Source organism: Sus scrofa, chromosome 2, assembly GCF_054392235.1.
Source record: "Sus scrofa isolate SSC_HxYL_T2T_F1_AM1 chromosome 2, Sscrofa_HxYL_maternal_Yorkshire_Landrace_v2.0, whole genome shotgun sequence".
Lineage (NCBI taxonomy): Eukaryota > Metazoa > Chordata > Mammalia > Artiodactyla > Suidae > Sus > Sus scrofa.
This window is the reverse complement of record NC_139384.1, coordinates 83065226-83082324: the sequence shown is the minus strand read 5'-3', so window position 1 is coordinate 83082324 and position 17099 is coordinate 83065226. Positions and strand designations below refer to the sequence as shown.

General features: G+C 57.4%; 3 protein-coding genes across 14 annotated transcripts in view; 1 reads left to right on the top strand and 2 right to left on the bottom strand.

Annotated features, from left to right (window-relative positions):
- Window positions 1–1282, bottom strand: part of SLC25A23 (solute carrier family 25 member 23) — a 29915-nt gene extending 28633 nt beyond the window's left edge. For 9 of the 11 annotated variants that reach the window (XR_014836316.1, XR_014836318.1, XR_014836319.1 and 6 more), the window contains exon 1: window positions 978–1282. Coding sequence is in view for 7 of the 11 variants with exons in the window: in XM_021079119.2 (XP_020934778.1) it covers window positions 978–1133 (156 nt within the window). In the remaining 4 variants the exon portion in view is untranslated. The remainder of the gene's footprint in view (window positions 1–977) is intronic. The other 2 variants (XM_085009347.1, NM_001246246.1) reach the window with 2 other exon arrangements.
- Window positions 1283–3628: 2346 nt separating this feature from the next.
- On the top strand, window positions 3629–8742 carry CRB3 (crumbs cell polarity complex component 3). Its single transcript, XM_003123115.5, has 5 exons — window positions 3629–3728; window positions 3959–4134; window positions 4831–4904; window positions 5605–5748; window positions 6098–8742. Exons 2-5 carry the CDS (start codon window positions 4053–4055, stop codon window positions 6167–6169), a joined length of 372 nt encoding a protein of 123 aa, XP_003123163.1. The 5' UTR covers window positions 3629–3728; window positions 3959–4052; the 3' UTR covers window positions 6170–8742.
- DENND1C (DENN domain containing 1C) lies at window positions 6636–16259 on the bottom strand. Of its 2 annotated transcripts, none has more exons than XM_085013152.1 (23): window positions 16157–16259; window positions 14895–14959; window positions 14771–14814; window positions 14595–14644; window positions 13903–14022; window positions 13741–13810; window positions 13262–13333; window positions 13106–13171; window positions 12964–13017; window positions 12601–12863; window positions 11813–11913; window positions 11664–11709; window positions 11422–11523; window positions 11208–11333; window positions 10076–10180; window positions 9253–9343; window positions 9123–9163; window positions 8854–8925; window positions 8180–8224; window positions 8002–8109; window positions 7744–7811; window positions 7398–7605; window positions 6636–7302 (listed from the first exon to the last, which is right to left on the bottom strand). In XM_085013152.1, exons 11-23 carry the CDS (start codon window positions 11869–11871, stop codon window positions 6691–6693), a joined length of 1683 nt encoding a protein of 560 aa, XP_084869278.1. In that variant the 5' UTR covers window positions 11872–11913; window positions 12601–12863; window positions 12964–13017; window positions 13106–13171; window positions 13262–13333; window positions 13741–13810; window positions 13903–14022; window positions 14595–14644; window positions 14771–14814; window positions 14895–14959; window positions 16157–16259; the 3' UTR covers window positions 6636–6690. The 2 variants fall into 2 exon arrangements, with proteins under 2 accessions (XP_084869278.1, XP_003480864.1); XM_003480816.5 differs by having other exon boundaries at window positions 12753–12863.
- Between the last annotated feature and the right edge of the window lie 840 nt (window positions 16260–17099).

The window sequence follows — 17099 nt, the reverse complement described above, 5'->3', positions numbered from 1 at the left end:
CCCCTCCCAAGATGCCCAAGGCCACAGTAGGTCTATGAGGTGGACAGTAATTGTCCAGTTTTCCTGGAGAGCAAAATGAGACTCTCCAAGGTCAAGTAACTTGTTCAAGGTTACAGAGCTGGGAAGAGGGTGGGTGGACTTGGGCTCTCATCTCTGAAAGCCTGTCCTTCCAGCTGTCTCATAAGAATGCATCCACATAGCAGTTCCAGGAGCTCCCCATTGGAGAGAGCTCTGGGTAATGTGGAACAATGACACATCGGCCAAGCTGAGCAGCCACAGGGCCTCTGTTTTTCCCATCTGTAAAGTGGGAAGTTGAATGGAGATCTCAAGATGCTATCTCTGGAGACAGTCCAGTGGCATCCGGGGCTCCAGTTGTGGAGGGGACACCTGAATGCGCTGGGGGTTGAGTTCCTGCTTTGATATGTGTATCCCCAGCTGAGGGGCGACCTCAGAGAGGATTGGGTCCCTGACTAGGACAGCCTGGGGCATCCAGCCAGGACCAGGAAAGGACCAGGAAAGGAATGTAAACATAAAGGCTGGGGCTGCTGCCTAGGAGGACAGTGGGTGCCCAGAGAAGGGAAGGAAGGTGGGGAGAGTGTGTCTACTGGAGGGGGGTGCAGGCCATGTCTTGGGCTGTGCAAAGAGTTCAGAGGAGGGTGTGTCCCGGGCAGTGGGCAGGAAAGCACACGTGGTCCCATTCCCTGGAGGTCATCCCCCACTCCGACGGAGGAGGCGGGCGAGTTTGGCAGCGGAACTGCAGGCCTGGGGCCTCAGTGGCCCTGTCTTGAGCGAGCCCGTTAAGCCCGGATACGGGCGGGCAGGGGGAAGGGACCGAGACACCCAAGCTGGTCACAGGTCCCGGAGTCCAGCCACAGGCGGTCCAGGGCGGCTCCCGGCGCTCCATTCAGGGGCTCGGGTTACCCGGCTCGGAATGGGCCCCAGCGCGGCGAGCCAGGAGAGGGTCCCAGAGGGGGTACCTGTTGGGCGCCACGGTCCGGGTCACCCGCTCCCAGCCGGGCCAGTCCCTGGCGCAACTCGTGGACATCCACGCGACCATCCTTGTTACTGTCCAGCTCCTCAAAGAGGCGACCCCAGCGCTGACGCCGCTCCGCATCGCCCGGGCCCCCCCGCATGGCGCCAGCCCGGGGGGGAGGGGAGGCCCGGCAGCGGCGGCCTCAACGGGGGCTTGACGGCTCCCCCTCTCCCCCCCGGGACCCCGCAGGGCCAGCTCCGCGGCCACTGCTACCTCAGCCTCAGCTCTGCCTGCCGGGCTCCCGCACTTGTAGGAGGTGGTGACTGCTTGCTGTCGCCGCCTGCGCCAGAACTTGCGTCTCCTCCCCCGACCTGCATTTGGGGGAGGGGGCTGGGCGCGGAGCTGTTGCGGGGGGCGGGTGTCAGGGATGCTCTGGTGTTAGCACAGTTTAGGGAGCAACAGGGTTCATTCTGGGAAGGGAGGCTAGAGAGATCATTGATTTCAGATCTGGTTTCTGAGTTCCGCTCCTGCATGCCTCAGTTTACCCTCTGCCCAACGGGGCGAGGTAGGGAGATGTCAGGGAGTGGGTTACGTAATCCTTTTCCACTTGACCTCTCTCCTCTACTAATCCTCTTCTGGAACGAACGTTCTCGCTTTTCCTAGACGTACTCAAGAACCAACTCTGCCCCATCTAGCCCTCCGTCGGCCCGCCGGCTCATTTCACATTCCCCACCCGGCCACAGAAGCCGAAGCCTTGCTCTCCCTCTGTGTTTTCATCTCGACCGCGCGCCTCCTTTCTCGGTCCCACTCAGGCCGGGAAACGGAAGATCAACGCGCGGCGCGGCTGCGGAGTCGGTTTCCTATTGGCCAGAGCGCAGAAGCTGCGCCCGCCTGTCCCGCCTTGCCCACCCATCTAGGCGGGGCCTCCCCTCTGACCCTGGGCTGCCTTGGGCCCCACCGCCCCCGACTCGCCCAAAAGTCTTAAAGGGGCCTTGGCCGGACACCAAGCAGTCTGCTTTCTCCCGACTCTCCTGGTGCAGATCTCAGAGTCCTAGGAGTAGCTGGGGATGAAGACCTTATAGCCGAGCGATGGAGGCGGGGCACCGGTCTGTCGCGCTCGCTGCACCTGCCGAATGTCCCTCCCACTAGTTTCGGGCGCAGTTTCTCGATTCACCATTAGGGGGAGGGGCGCCCAGACCTTTTGAAGGCGAATAATTACAACAATAGCTAACACTGATTCAGTGCGTTGCACAAGCCAGGCCTTTTACTCACTTCTCGAGTCGTCTTCGTCAAATCCCTATAAAGTAGGTGGGTCTGTTTTTCCCAGTACACAGATAAAGAAACAGGAGGGTAAGCCAGTCGCCCCAGTCCACATGATCAGTAAGGGGCAAGGCAGAGCTTTAAGCCGACCTGAGATTTTTACCCATCAATACTCTGTATCCTAGAAGGGATTAATTTTTCCTTAACCATCACTCTTCACTCCAGAGTCCCTAGAAGGGGGTCGTCTTATCACCACCCTTCTTTATCCCAAGATATATGGCCAGTGAGGGTACATATGGTTCCACTAAGCTTCTGCCCAGACAGGTGTGCTCAAACAGGTGTGTCCAAGACAAGCCTTTTATAGAGAGTCCCCTCAGAGATGTTTTTATTCACAGGTGGTTCTTGGAAGGTGCCCTACAATCCGGGGGATACTGATATTTTCCCACGAAGATGCCCTAAACAAGTGTTTTCTCACAGGTACATCCCTGACAGGTAGACGTTAATGCACACGCCCCCCCCACCTTGTGCTTCAGTGAGTGTTCCTCATGCAGACATTCTCAGCTCTTCATCTCAGTCGAGCTCAGTTTTACCCAGCTTCCCCTCATGCAAGTCTCTTTCCTTCACCTCACAGGTATGTTTCTCAACAGGTGTTACACCACCCAGGTATGCATTATATGGCCTACCCTACCACTGATGTGTTCTGTTTAAGTATTCACCCATATGGGGCTTTCCATTGATCTGGGTCCCCTGAAGGTGTACTTAAATGCAGGTGTGTCTCATACAGGTGTCTCTAACATCTTTTCACACAGAAATTTCTCATGCAAGTCTTGTTCATTTCATAGGTGAGCCACCCAGAGGTGTTCTCCAAGCAGATGTAACCGGTGCCAAAGTGCCTCAGCCAGGTGTTTGTTATAATGCAAGTGTGTTCTATACAGCTATTTTCCACACAGCTATGCTTCCATTCAGCTATACTCCAAATAGATAGGATTCAAAGCAGAAGTCTCCAATAGACATTCTTACACATCCGTGCAGATGTTTTCTATACACGTTCACTCCCATGCAGGTGTGTCCCACACAGGTGTTTTTTTCATTAGAGGCCCCCTATCCCGGTCTGTCCCAGACAGGAGTGTCTCCAAGTCTCAGGTGTCTCCACATCTGGATGCTTCTACAGAGGTGCCCTCAGTGCAGGTGGTGGGAGGCCTCTTTTGCACCTGCGCCCTTCCGCCCCTAGTTACTCCCTCCGAATAATAGGATTGGGTTCCCGTTACAGGTGCGTCCGTGGCGCGGCCCCGCCCCTGCTTGGCTCCGCCCTCTCATCTAGGCTCAGGTGCATAAGCCGGAAGTGCGCTCCCCTCCCAGGTAAGTGACTAAACTTTCCGGGTCACGTGAGCGGGCGGAGCTGGAAGAGTCCGACCGAGCACTGACCGACGCACTGAGGGTTCGAGAGAGGGACCGGGACCAGGAACTTGAGTGAGGTTGAAGACGCTCGGGCCAGGTAGGGAGGCAAGTCGCTAGGCTTGGCCTGCCGCCCTTTCCCCCTTTCCTCTCCCCTTTTCCCAGCCCCTGGAACGCGCCGCCGCGAGTTAATCTTTAATCTCTGACCTCTGGCGACGGGGGCGGGGCGGGGCTCCCGGGTGCACGGCGCGGGTCGCCCCTCCCATGGGCCTGCGCCCGGGTCTGGCCCCCTCCCCCACGCCCCGGCCTTTCTCCTTCTTTTGCTCCCAGGTGAGGGGTCGAAGGTATCCCCGGCCGGAGATGCGGTAGGAGTGGTGTGCGCGACAAGCCCCGTCCCTGGTGCCACCAGCTCGTTGCCCGGCCCATGGCGAGCCCCGGTCTGGGGCTGCTCCTGGCGCTCGGCCTGCCGCTGCTGCTGGCCCGCTGGGGCCGGGTCTGGGGGCAAAGTAGGTACCAGCTGGGGTTGCTGGGCTCTGGGGTTAGAAGCGCTGGGTTCCTGGGTCCCTGAGATGTCAGGAACCCAGGAGCTGACACAGAATGCCTTGGGGGGCAGGATTCTACAGGGTCAGGGCTGAGGGGTTAGAATTTCTGAGTTCTTCCTTGGATGGTTAGAGCTGGCCTAGGAGAATTCCTGAGTTGGGCGGAATGGTGAGCTGGGGGAAGAGGCCTGCATGCCTGAGTCTCAGTATGGTTGAAGAGTTTGGGGGACTTGGGAGTCAGGAGGAGGCCTGCCTGGGGCTCCAAGCCCAGGTTGACCATAGGTGTGGACCCTGCCTTTCAGTGAGCCCTCTAGTCCAGTTTCGGGAGCCTTGGGGGAGGTGTGAGTCAGACACTCCAGGGAAAGGCAGGATCCGCCCAGATCCTTAAGGGCAGAGGGAGGGCCGGAGAGGTGGGGTTGGGCTTCCGGACACCATCCATTACAATAGCCCCCAACTCCATGCTAACTGCAAACTTGTTAGCTGATTACTTACTGCTGGTTTGGGGGTGGCCCCTGTGTGGAGGGTACTGACCTAATGGAAGACGCAGAAGTGCAGAGGTCTGATGAGGGGATGCCCAAGGAAGATGCAGACGTCTCAAGATGGAAAGGGTAGATGGAGATTCATTCATCTTCTCTACCCTTTCTCCTCCCTCCCTTCCCACAGCATCAGTCTCCCCTGCAAATGCAAGCAGCTCCTTTACACCCTCCGCCGCCGGCTCTGGCTCCAGTGGGGGCCTGGTGAGTTGGGGTGTACGTGCAGAAGGGCGGCAGGGATGTGTTATTCAGGAGTCCCTCTCTAGCAGGTGGAGGGGCCTAGACTCCCGGAGGTAGCTGGTTAAGTTTTTGTGGAGGAGGGCATTGGAGGACCCTAAGTGGGAGAGACCAGATTCCAGCATGGCAAATGGAGAGGCCAAGAATCCCAGGAAGGGGTGGACAGGAATACCGTACACGGGGACTTCCCACTCTGGCATAGCGGGTTAAGGATCCAACTGCAGCAGCTTGGGTCACTGCTGAGGCCTGGGTTCAATCCCTGGCCCAGTGCAGTGGGTTAAGGATTGGATGTTGCTGCAGCTGTGGCTTGTATTGGATCCCTAGCCCAGGAATTTCAATGTACCTCGGGTGCAGCCATTAAAAAAAAGAGAGAATATCATACATAGCAAGAGTGGGGAGTCAGGAGCCTCATATGCCTCTCATGCAGGGGGTAGGGGGGAGCTAGGAACTAGATGTGGCAGGTGCTTCGGGTGGACCCCAGACATGGCAGATGGGGGAGTCCAGGACCAGATGTGATTGATGGAGATCAGGAATCCTGATAGAGGAACCCCATCAGCAAAAGTGGCAGGTGTGGGGGGAAGGGATTAGGGTTCCCCAGCTGATTCTCAGGTGGGGGTGGACAGGAGACCCAGGTTCAGGTGGGTCACACCTCTCCCCTCTCCCACAGTCTCAGGAGGCCATCACTGCCATCATTGTGGTCTTCTCCCTCCTGGCCGCCCTGCTCCTGGCTGTGGGCCTGGCACTACTGGTGCGGAAGCTTCGGGAAAAGCGGCAGACAGAGGGCACCTACCGGCCCAGCAGTGAGGAGCAGGTGGGTGCCCGAGCTCCACCACCCCCCAACCTCAAGCTGCCGCCTGAGGAGCGGCTCATCTGAACCCTGGGGCTGGCCGCAGCCACCACCACTACCCAGGACTGCCCGGCACTTGCTCACATATGGCAGCCGCCACTGAGACACCAGCCTCTGATGGTTCAGGAGGACCTGGGGGGCCAAGGGGTGCCTGCTGGGCGGGCTCTTCGAAGCATGCCACCTCTGCTTGTCTCTGCCCGCTGTTGGGGTGCCAGGGCTGGGGACCCGCCTCCCCGCTTGCTGCACCACCTTGGCTCAGCCATCTGTCCCCTTGCCACAAAAGCCCAACAACTCCCATCTCCTTTCCTTTCAGTTCTCCCACGCAGCTGAGGCCCGGGCTCCCCAGGACTCCAAGGAGACGGTGCGGGGCTGCCTGCCCATCTAGGTCCCTTTCCTCTATCCATCACCCTTCCTGGCTGTGTTACCTTGGGGGAAGGCAGAGTCCTTTCTGGGCAATCAAACCCGGCCAGGGCTTAAGAATAGAAGGGAAGAAGGTGCTTCAAAGACTCTGCCCTTGAAGGCAAGGGAGAGTGAGGTGGCTTACTTTTTATATATCTCTCTATGTATAATGGGGAGTGCGATATATATAATTAAACCTTTGGAGGGCTGGTGGGGACAGGTATTAGCCTAGGTGAAGGAGACACGTGCAGGGTGCAGAGGCTGTTGAGAGATGAATTGTAAGGTCTGGAGGAACTTAGGGGCTGGGAGGGCTTCCTGGAAGGGAGGAGGGGCTTTTAGCTGCACCCAAGAGTCAGCTGGAGGCTGCCTCAGCAGGAAAGGTGTGTGTGTGTGGGGGGGCGGTTTCTGAGCAGAAAGAAGGCTCCCAGATAAACCCACCAGGAAAAACCAGCTTTGGGATCTTGGCGGCTTTATTGAGGGGCTGGATTCTCCTCCAGACCCTGATCCTTAAGCTTCAAAACACTTTTTAAGCTCAGAGACTCTGGGCCGGCTCCTGGTTGCAGGCTCTTGCCAAGTGCTAGCAGGGCGTCCGGGGCCTCCCAGCTCCTTGGGGGGCTGGAGGTGAGTGTGCTCCACTTGCAGGACCTCAGAAGGCTGGGCTCTGGGATTCTCTGGGGAACCAGGATCCGAGGAAGAATCAAGGGGTTGGGATGTCCAGGTCGTATCTGAGTTGGGCTTGGTGGGGACCGGACGTTGAGGGCTTTCTGGAGGGTGGGGCTGGGTGGAGAGCTGGGAGCTGGGGTTCTCCTGGGCTATGGGGTCTTCGCTTGCCTTGTGGGGAGGGGAGAGGTGGAGGGTTAGAGACTGGGGCTCTGTGAGGGAGGATACGGAGTCCCCTTTGCTGCTGGGGTCTGCAGAAGCTGTTGAAGGCCCTGATGGAGAAGCGATTTCTCCGCTGGCCTCTGGGGGCAGCTGGGAAATGGGGTGTTCTGAGGAGGTCCCGGCATCCAAAAGCTGGGGGGTGTGCAGAGATGGCGGGCTGACAGGCAGGGACAAGGGCCGGGGCTCTGGTGGTGTCTCGTCATCTGCTTGCCATCTTGGTCTTCCTGATAGGTCAGGCTGGGTCGGGGTGGGGAGAGAAGTTGCCGTCCTGGAGGTGGAGGAGAGGCTGGCAAGGTGGATGGGCAAATGGAGAAGGACAAGGGGGCTCTCACCAGGCTGAAGCAGCTGTCCGGGTCCCCTCTGTGGCAGCAATCTAAACTCTGGCTGGGCCGCAGGCTGCTGGTCCTTGTGGCTCTGGTGCTCAGACTGTCCAGAATCTCGCTCAGCAAATCCAGTTCTTCTCCAGAGCCCAGAAAGCTGCCGTCCAGAGCTTCCTCTGCCCATGGTTCCTGGGCATCCCCAGGACTCAGAGGGGGTGTCCTGGGTGAGGATGGGTGGCCTCAGATATCTGCCCAAGACTGGCTACTCTGAAGGGTCTGGAGTTTGGGGACCAACTTCCTCATCAGTCCTGGACCCCCATTTCCAACACTGCCTCCTCCCCTTGCTTTGGAGCCTTACCCCTCCCCGAGGGATTCAGAAGGTCTCTCTTCCAGCCGGAGTCTCCTGCTGGGCCGAAGGGGCCGGTTCTGCAAAGGACAGATTTGGGCGGTGGGGGTGGGGCCTCAGGATTGGGGGTTGTGTGAAAGGAGGGTGAATGGGTGAAGTGGGCACCCCATTTTGGGGTAGACGAGATGTCTGGATGGAGATGGGGGATGGAGGAGGACCTGGTGATAGTTCCAGGTGTGTGCATTGGTGATGGGGGCAGGGGCTTCTCACCTGTCCAAAGTGCTGGGTGATGGGCAGCCGCTGCTGCAGGCGATCTGATCGGCTGGTGAGGGAAGGGGTCCTCAGGGAGCCCCCCCTCTGCAGGCCAGAGTCCCCATCCTAGGAACAAGGTGGGTGAGCCAGGAGCCCCTTCCCCCGCCGCCCCTTTCGCCTTGGTCCCTAGCTTTACCTTGTACATCAGAAGACTCTGCACACCCTTCAAGCCACTCTTTGCCTTTGGAGGAGCCAAAAGAGAATTAGACTTGAGCATGATTTGGCCCCGGGATCTTGAGAACTCAGCCCTCCAACCCTGTGGACAGCTTTGCTTCGTCTTGCTATCTGCTCACATGTGTCTCAACAATATATTCAAATTCCCCGTGGACCACCTACGAAGTCAATACACACTTTGCCCCTTTGACTAAGACAAAAGGAATATTCCTGGAGGCAATAACCAGCCCTTCCAATGAAACAGAAACAGAGGAGTGGCAGAAAACAGAGCATCATAAAAACGTGTCAGTGTTCAAAAGAGCAAAGGATAAAATCCAGTGGACAGTTCTGAGCTGTAGAAGTTGGTCCTGGGAAACTTTGGGCTTGGGAGAAAGAAACACGAGGGCAAAAGCTGGGATTGTGGCGTCTCAGAAGGACAGAAGACATTTGCCAAAGAATTGTGCTTGTCAATTTTAAATAGAAAAGATGAGATCCGACAAAAATGAATGAAGGCGGTCAACAGAAAATAAAAATAGGAAACATAAATGGTGTAACTGCTGTTTTGGTTCTGATAAAGATGTTGGTGCTCTGAACGAGGGGTTAGATTGTCCTCTGCCTTTGTCACCCCAGTAAGAAGCCCGTCCAGCCCAGCCTCACCGAGCGGTACATGTTCCTGACAGCTGGCTGGGTCTTGGCCTTGACAGAATGCAGGAGGGCACCACCACCTTTCTGGGGAGAGAAAGCCAAGGGAGAGAGGCTTGGGCATATGGGGGTGTGTCAGGCCACACCCACCCACTCAGGCTGTGTGGCACGGGATCAGCCCTGTGCCCTCTTTGCCCCTCAATTTCTCCACCTCAATCTGTAAATGCATAGTGGGGACTGTTTAACCTCACAAAAATTAAGGGTGGGACATTCAGTGTTACTACCTTCAGGTTGTCTGCCCAGAGCTGGTAGGAGCGAAGGGTGCCTAGAGAGAGGAGAGAGGGGTGTCACGGTGGTCAGGCTCAGGCCGGGGTGCTGGTGGGGTGGGCGCTCTGAACCAGGTGCAGAGCTCACCTGATGAGGCGCAACTGCAGGTGATCTCCTGCTCAAAGAGGTCTGAGAAACCTTCTCCTTTGTTAAGCTTCTCCAGTCGGCCTTCGATGAACTGGGGGTGGGGGAAGGGGTGCCCCAGAACTCTGAATGTGAGGGCTAGGGATCCGCTCACCCTCAAGACATAGAAGCCATCCTTGACTCCTCCAGAAACCCATCCTTAAGCCCTAGGAGTCTGGATCCCCCCTCAGGAAGCCAGAGGTCCACACGCTCCCTGCCCCACCCTCCACCCCCAGTCCCACCTCTCACAGGGTCTGGGAAGTAGATCTCTTGTTACTCCAGACAGGCCTGCTTCCAGGGGCCCCACCTCTTGGGACCCTAGAAGCCAGCCTGCATTGAAGGACCCTGAAGTTCATCCCACCTTTTCCCAAGAACCCAGGAGTCCGGCTCCATTTCCCCCCCAAGTCCGTGCATATAAGACCTAAGAGTCCAGCCCATCTGCCCTGCCCCCAAAGAGTCTTTGACATGGACATCCACCCTTGACCCAGATGGCTTCTGCCTTGAGGCTCAATCATTTGGTTCCATTCCGGTCTCCTCAGGGACCTAGAAGTAGATCTTATCCCTAGGAACTCAGATCAGGGTTTCCATTCTTTAAGGACCCAAGAGTTCAGTCCTGTTTCTCCCATCCCTGGGTTGGGGGATCCGACTGACCAGGCTGACTCTGGCCCCACCCAGTGGATCCAGGTGTCCACCCCTCCACCCCTGGCTCCACTGCCTGGGATCTGGGTGTCTGTGCCCCTAGCCCTGCCCCTGCAGCCCCCACCTCCCCCCAAGGTCTCTGGCGCACCTGTTTGAACAGCTGCAGGTGCACAGCCCGCTGGTGGAAGGCCTGCAGGGGTGCCCCGGGTTTCTGGGCCAAGAAGGCTTTTTCATCAAAGGTTACAGGCTGGCCCTGGAAGAAGAACCTGGATTCTAAGTTCCCCGCGGCTTGCTTTGATCCCTGATTGGGCTTCTCTTATTCTACTGTTCATCTCTGTAGCAAAGGTTGATGGAGCGCCTCTGTGTGCCCAATCTCATGCAGGGCCTTGTGGGCCACAGGGAGGACTTGGGCTTTTATGCTCAGGGAGGTGGGAGCCCTAGGACGGTGGTGGGCAGAGGCAGACAGGACCTGGCTCAGATGCTCCCAGGTCTGACATGGGGAGGTCAGACATGGAGCATAAGGGTGGGAACCCGTGAGAGGGGACTCATGGTGAAGGGTGAGCGCCCTGATTCAGGCAAGCAACAGTGAGGACCAGGTCAGGGTAGAAACAGAGGAGGGGGATAGATGGGTAGCTTCTGGTTGGGTTCTAAGGGCAGAGCCCACAGGAAAGTAAGATTCTCAAACACTAGGACTCCTGACCATTTTTGTTGTTGTTTTGTTTGTTCTCTCGGCAACACTCATGGAATGCAGAAGTTCCCCAGCCAGGGATCAAAACCCGCGCCAAAGCTACAACCAGAGCCACAGCGGTGACAATGCTGGATCCTTAACCCTCTGAGCCACAAGGGAACTCCCTGACCACATTCTTATAGAATAGTTGTGGAAAACTGGGAGGAGGGGGTGTCAGGGTCAAAAGTCAGCAGATCAAAGTCTTGGCTTCAACACCCACATGGTAGGGCTTCTCTAAGCCTTGGTTTCCTCATATGTAAAATGGGGCCATAATAGTATCTCTCTCTTAATACTGTTGTGGGCATTAAATGAAGTCATATTAGAAATGGCAAAATCTAGCATTTATCCAATGCTGCAGATTGTGCCAGGGACAATCTGAGTGTTTTGCAATGCCCATTGACTGACTCCCATGACCATTTTGGGTGTACTGTTGGAATCCCATTTTACAGAGGAGCAATCAGAGGCACAGAGTAAGCACTCCATAAATGCAAGGTCTTATTCTGAATCTTTCAGGGACCCACTGGGCCTCTCCCTCCACATCCTGGCTGCTCACCGGGCTGCAAACAAGTGCATCGCGGTAGCCCCCGAAGAGCAGGGCCTGGGCTTTGAGGAAGAGACGGGACACTCCTTCCCCTGGGGCCAGTGCGACCTTCCTTAGCCTCAGCCTCAGCAGGGACACCTGGAGGACAAGGGGGGAGCACTGAGCAGGCAACTGTGCAGCCTCGCCTCCCGGATGCGGCAGGAGGGTGGAAGGGGTTGACACTGACCACGTCTGGGGGCAGCGCCTGCACATCATCGAAAGGCGTCTCCAAGGTATTGGAGTCCACGTTCATCATCACGACATCCTCCAGGCCTTTCTCCCGCACTCTCTGAAGTTGAGTAGCACGAGGGTATGGGCACTCAGAGCTTGAGGATCCCAGGCAGAGAAGAGTACCTGGGGATGCAGAGGGAAGGGGACCCCCCCTACGGGGGACCCCCCCCCCACCGTCCAGTTCCTACTCCCACTTACCTCGGCAAGACTGGCATGCACTCCGATGAGGTAGGGCATGGGCGCGCTGCGGGCGACCCAGGGGGCTGGTCATGCAGGAGCAGTTCTCACCCTCCCCAGGACCCCAGGCCTCTCCTCCAATCCCTCCCTCCCCAGTCCCTGCCCCTCACCAGCAGTAGTCCAGCAGATGCGGTGGCAGCGTTGGGATGAGCACGTGCTCCCAGTGCATGGGGTACAGAAGGGCGCAGGACGCGTGGACACACGATGTCAACTGGGGACGGGTCGGGGAACAAGGAGTCAGGGCCTAGACTTCCAGCTTCAAGGACCCTTTCTGGGACGGTAGCTCTCCTGGCTTAATTTACCATGTCCCCAGCTTCCTATCTCTCCACACATCCCTCCCCTCTTCCCCACTAGCTCCTGGGGAAGAGGTGAAAACTCAAACCCCTTTCATGTGAAGGCCAAGAATTCCATAAATTACAGTGCCTGGGACTATGGGACTGGGGAGCGAGGACTCAGCACATACTAGTCCCTGTAGGGGGCGAAGCTAACATTCAGCCCTCCGAGATCTCGCTCCTTAAGGGTCGGACAGTGACTCATTCCACTAACCCTACCCTGAAAGAAACAGAGCTAAGACTGAGCCTGCCCTGGTCCATCCTTCAGGGACCACTGACACCTCCCCTAAAGAGGCGGGACTAGAAGTCAGTTCCCCCCCCCCCGGCCCGCCCCCTAAGGATGGAGTCAGCATTTAGCCTCCATCCCTACTTCCGTCCTTCCCCCTTAGGGGCGGAGCTAGAATTTAGCTCGCCCAGATCTAACTCTCCAAAGGGGAGGAGCCAGTCTTGCTCTGGGCCGTAGTGGGTGGAGTCTGGACTCAGAGATCCCAAAGGGGTAGGGTTAGAGCGCAGACCCCTCTCAGCACCCCCATAAAGGTGGAACCAGAATTCAACTCAACCCTGACCTTCAAAGGGGGCAGAACCAGGACTTTGCCCTTGGATCTCGCGCCTTTGGGTTAGAGACTTTGGGTTAGAGCTAGGAATCCGCCCCGGTTGCCCCGCCCCGAGGGGTCAAGCCGGGTCTCGGCCCCTCCCCAGCTCAGCAACCCCGCCTCACGGTGCTCAGCTTGCTGGAGATGAGCAGGACTCTTCGCTCCGCTAAGAGCGCGGCGAACAGCCCCACGATGTTCTCGTCGGTCACCGCCACCACCAGCTCCGTTAAGTTCCTCTGAGGAACAGAGAGGAAGGCTAGACTCGAGGGACCATGAGACCTGATAGCCCCCTCCGGTTTCCCGGACCTTTTCCCTCCCGCTCTGGTCTCCACTTACATTCTCAGGAATGGAAGGCAAGCGGCCAGAGTCAGGGGCCACGAAGCAGGAAAGCTGGTGGAAGGATTGGCGGGGGACGGATCAGTCAGGGGGTTGGCCCCACATAGGTGCCCAGCCTTCCAGGGTCCCTAGCTCTCCTCACCGGCTTGCTCTTCCCGGGGGCAGGGGGAGGGATGGCATGCGCCCTGGAGGTCGTCACTTCGCTGCCCTGGGTGAGAATTGTATGTGGTCGTCAGGGCTGGGATGCAGCCTCTCTTCATCCACCTGAGGTCCGTTCCAGGGGTGAGGGGCTACTCACCAGCTCCAGCCCCGGAGTCCCAGGAAGGGGCTGCTGCAGCAGATTTAGAAGAAGTTCCTCCACCTCTGAGACCTGGGTGGGGGTGGGGTGTCTGAATCAGAACGTGGGCTGTGGACTCTGAGGACCTTGGCTCAGGCTGGGTGGTCTGGAAGGGGCCAAGAGGCCCAGGTTTGGCCTGAGAATTCTTTTTTTTCTTCTTCTTTTTAGGGCTGCACCCTGGGCATAAGGAAGTTCCCAGGCTAGGGGTTGAATCCAAGCTGCAGCTGCCAGCCTATGCCACAGTCACAGCAACACCAGATCTGAGCCAGGTCTGTGACCTACACAGCTAGGGATCGAACCCACGTCCTCATGGATACTATTTGGGTTCCTTACTGCCGAGACACAGTGGGAACTCCCACCCTGGGAGTTCTGAGCCAGGCTGGGGCTTAGTGTGGTGGGGGCTGGGACCTCTTCGGGAATACCAAGGGGGCTGGTCTCACTTGGTCCTGGGCCAGGAGGTCCCCCACTGTGTTTAGCAGCTTGTAAAACACTTCAAACCAAGGCAGGTGACTGTGGAGAGAAGACACAGTTTCCATGCAGTGCCCCTAGGCAGAGGCCCTTTCCCCACCAGCTCCCATGCCCAGACCCCTATATCCTAACACCTGAGGATGCACAGACAACTGTGGGCACCAGCACGAAGGCGGCAGAAACCAAATCTGCGGGTACCAGTCAGGTCCGTGAGGGCAAAGGTGAAGTGCTGTACAGCGCTGCTGGGGGGCTCCCTGGAAGCAGGAAAGGCTCTCAGAGAGACCTAAGCATCCCACCTCCCTGACCACCCCTCTCCATGCCCCCAGCAATACTCCTAGTACTGCATTCACCGTTTGGGGCCCTGAGTGTATAGGTCCCTAGATGTCAGGGTCCCTGAGCCCCTGGATCCCTGAGGCCCTGGATCCCTGGTCCCCCATCCCTGAGTCCCTGTGTCTCTGAGCCCTTGACACCCTGAGGTCCTGGATCTGAGTCCCTGGGTCCCTAAGCCCCAGGATCCCTGAGGCCTTGACTCCCTGAGGCCCTGTACCTCTGAGTCCCTGGGTCCTTGAGCCCCTGGATCCCTGCGTCCCTGGGTCCCTACACCCCTAGATCCCTGGGCCCCTGGACCCCTGGGTCTCTGGGTAAATGAGTCCCTTTGTGTTTAAGTCACTATTTGTCAGAGTCCCCAGGTGCCTAAGTGTCTGAGTCCCTGGGTCCCTGAGCCCCAGTGTCCCTGGGGATATGGTGTCTGATATCTGAGTTTCTGAGTGTTTGAGTCCCTGGGGTCTGAGTCTCCGGGTCCTTGGGTGTCTGCTTCCTTCCATACCTTTCCACATCAAAAGGGAAGCAGAATTTGGGCACCATCTGCATAGCCTCCTGGGGGTGGAGAGAAGCACACACTGCTTGGCCACTCGGGTTGGGCCCCACCCCTGAGCCCCCATCCCCTCCGCCAGGTGGGCAGGCCCTGGGCAAGGGGGGGAAGCAAGGAACCAGCCTACGTACCCGGTCCCTGAAGTCTGGGGGGAACTGCCGCAGGATAGGGGGATCTGCGTGGAGAGCGGGCCCTAAGTTGAAGGTCCTGGACCCACCCCCCCATCTTCCCACCCCCACCAAGGCCCCCACTCACCCTCCTGCAGGGAGGCAGGGTAGGCCGCTTCGAAGAACCAATCAAACACAGCAGGGGGATCCCCTCTGTGGGACAGGAAAGTGTTTAGTGGGTCCAGGGACTCCCTTCTGTGTATATGGCTGTGTCTGTGCGGAGTCTACACATGTGTGCATGCCTGTGTGTGTGTGTGTGTGTGTGTGTGTGTGTGTGACTCTATTCTGTATCTGCCTGAAAGGATAAGACTGTCCAGGGCTGGAGTTCCCGTTTTGGCTCCGGGGTTACAAACCCAACAAGTATCCATGAGGATGCAGTTTTGATCTCTGGCCTCAGTGGGTTAAGGATCCAGCATTGCCATGAGCTGTGTATAGGTTGCAGATGGGGTGTGGATCCTGCATGCTGTGGCCGTGGGGCAGACCTGGCAGCTGCAGCTCTGATTTGACTCCTAGCCTGGGAACTTCTGTATGCTGCAAGCCCGGCCCTAAAAAAAAAAGGCAAAAAAAGAAAAATAGTGTCCAGGATATGTGTCAGGTAAGATTGATTGTAGGTGTGGCCAGAGTGAGGGTGAATATCACCTCCATTTTCTTGCAAGGCCATGCAGGTCACTGGGTCTATGTCTGAGCCCCTGCATGTGTGTCTTTGAGTATGAGACTTCCTGGGGTCCTGGATACCAACCCCAGATTTCTCATCAGAGGAGGGAAAGCAGTATGCCCTGGTCCTTTTGCAAACCATGCAGTCTCTGCCTTCCTCCCCTCCTCCCTCCCCCGTCCACCACGCAGGGGATGCTGGGACTTGGTCTTGGGGAGAAAGAGAGAAGAAGAGAATGGGGAGTGAGTGCAGACACACAGTCTCAAATATGGGGACCCCCATCCCTTCATCCTCACGCCGACACAGGACCCACACAGCAAATCACACACATGGATACACAGAGGACCCCCGCCCCCGTCCCTGCTGCTGAACCCCCGGAAGCCAGCCTCCCCATCACTCAGAAATTACACCAAGAGACACACGTTCAGAGTTACAAACTTAGTTGTATAGAGCCAAGAGGAGAGAGAGAGAGAGAGAAAGAGAGAGAGGGAGGGATTAGAAGGTCCCAAGTGGCCTGAGTGTGCCAGAGGGTAGAGTCCATACTGTATGCCCGCTGAGAGTCCTGCTCAGATTCCAGCCACCTGTCCCTGTGGCTCACGGTCCCTCCTGGACCTGCCCCAACCTTGCCTCCCTTGGCCCCAGCCCAGGCCTGGTCTGGGAATCTTGGTCCAGAGGATGGGAGAGGGGGTGGCTCTTACTCGGCTGTGGATCCCATGGTCCCTGCAGGGCTGGCCCAGCGGGGCCCTTTCCCCAGGGTCCTGGGGGCCTGTGTTTTCACAGGGCTGGGCCCTGAGCTGGCTCAGCTTCCTGTGTGGCTTAGAGAGGAAGTTTAATGGGTGACGTCCCCGGAGGCAGGTCCCCGCCCCCACCCACAACCAGAGACCTAGGCATCCTGCTTAGAGCCTTCCACTGGATAGGTGGGCAGCAGGTGGTGCAGGCTCATCGGCTAGACCCCCAGCTTCATGCTGCCAGGCTGGGCCACATCTGGACCCTGATATCACACCCAAGCCTTCCTCTCTGTGGCAGCCAAGTATTCACAGTTTGCCTAAAATGCTTCCTCTTCCCTCAACTTGCTTTCCTTTGGTCCATCTGCGCTGGCCATTCCCTGTATGACCACCAGAGGGAGCCAGGCTGGAGAGGGGACATAGTACCAGGCAGGTGGACAGACAACAGACAAAACATACACACAGACAGACAACAGACACAGGGCCAGGAAGTGACCAGCACAGACAAACAGATCAGCACAGCCACAGATGACAAACAGACACAGAGAGATATCAAGTCATGTGGGCAGAACATAGTCATGGACACAAACTGACAGCACAAGCATGGAGCAGTCCTTGTCCATCTAGATGACAGATGCAGAAAGACAACACACAGTAGCAGCGGGCAGACAGTTCCAGACAGAGACAACCAACAGCAGACACACATGCAGAGACCACAGCCGGCAATTCAAAGAGGACAACAGAGAAGGAGACCCAGACAAGAGACAGAAACGCAAAGCGCATAGACATAGAGCAGTAACAAGGGGACAGACACAGTTGGGCCCAGCCACAAGTCAAATTTATAGCCAGATCTAGTCACACACACAGAGAGACACACAGCCAGACACCCACTCAAGCAGAGCTGCAGACTCAGAAA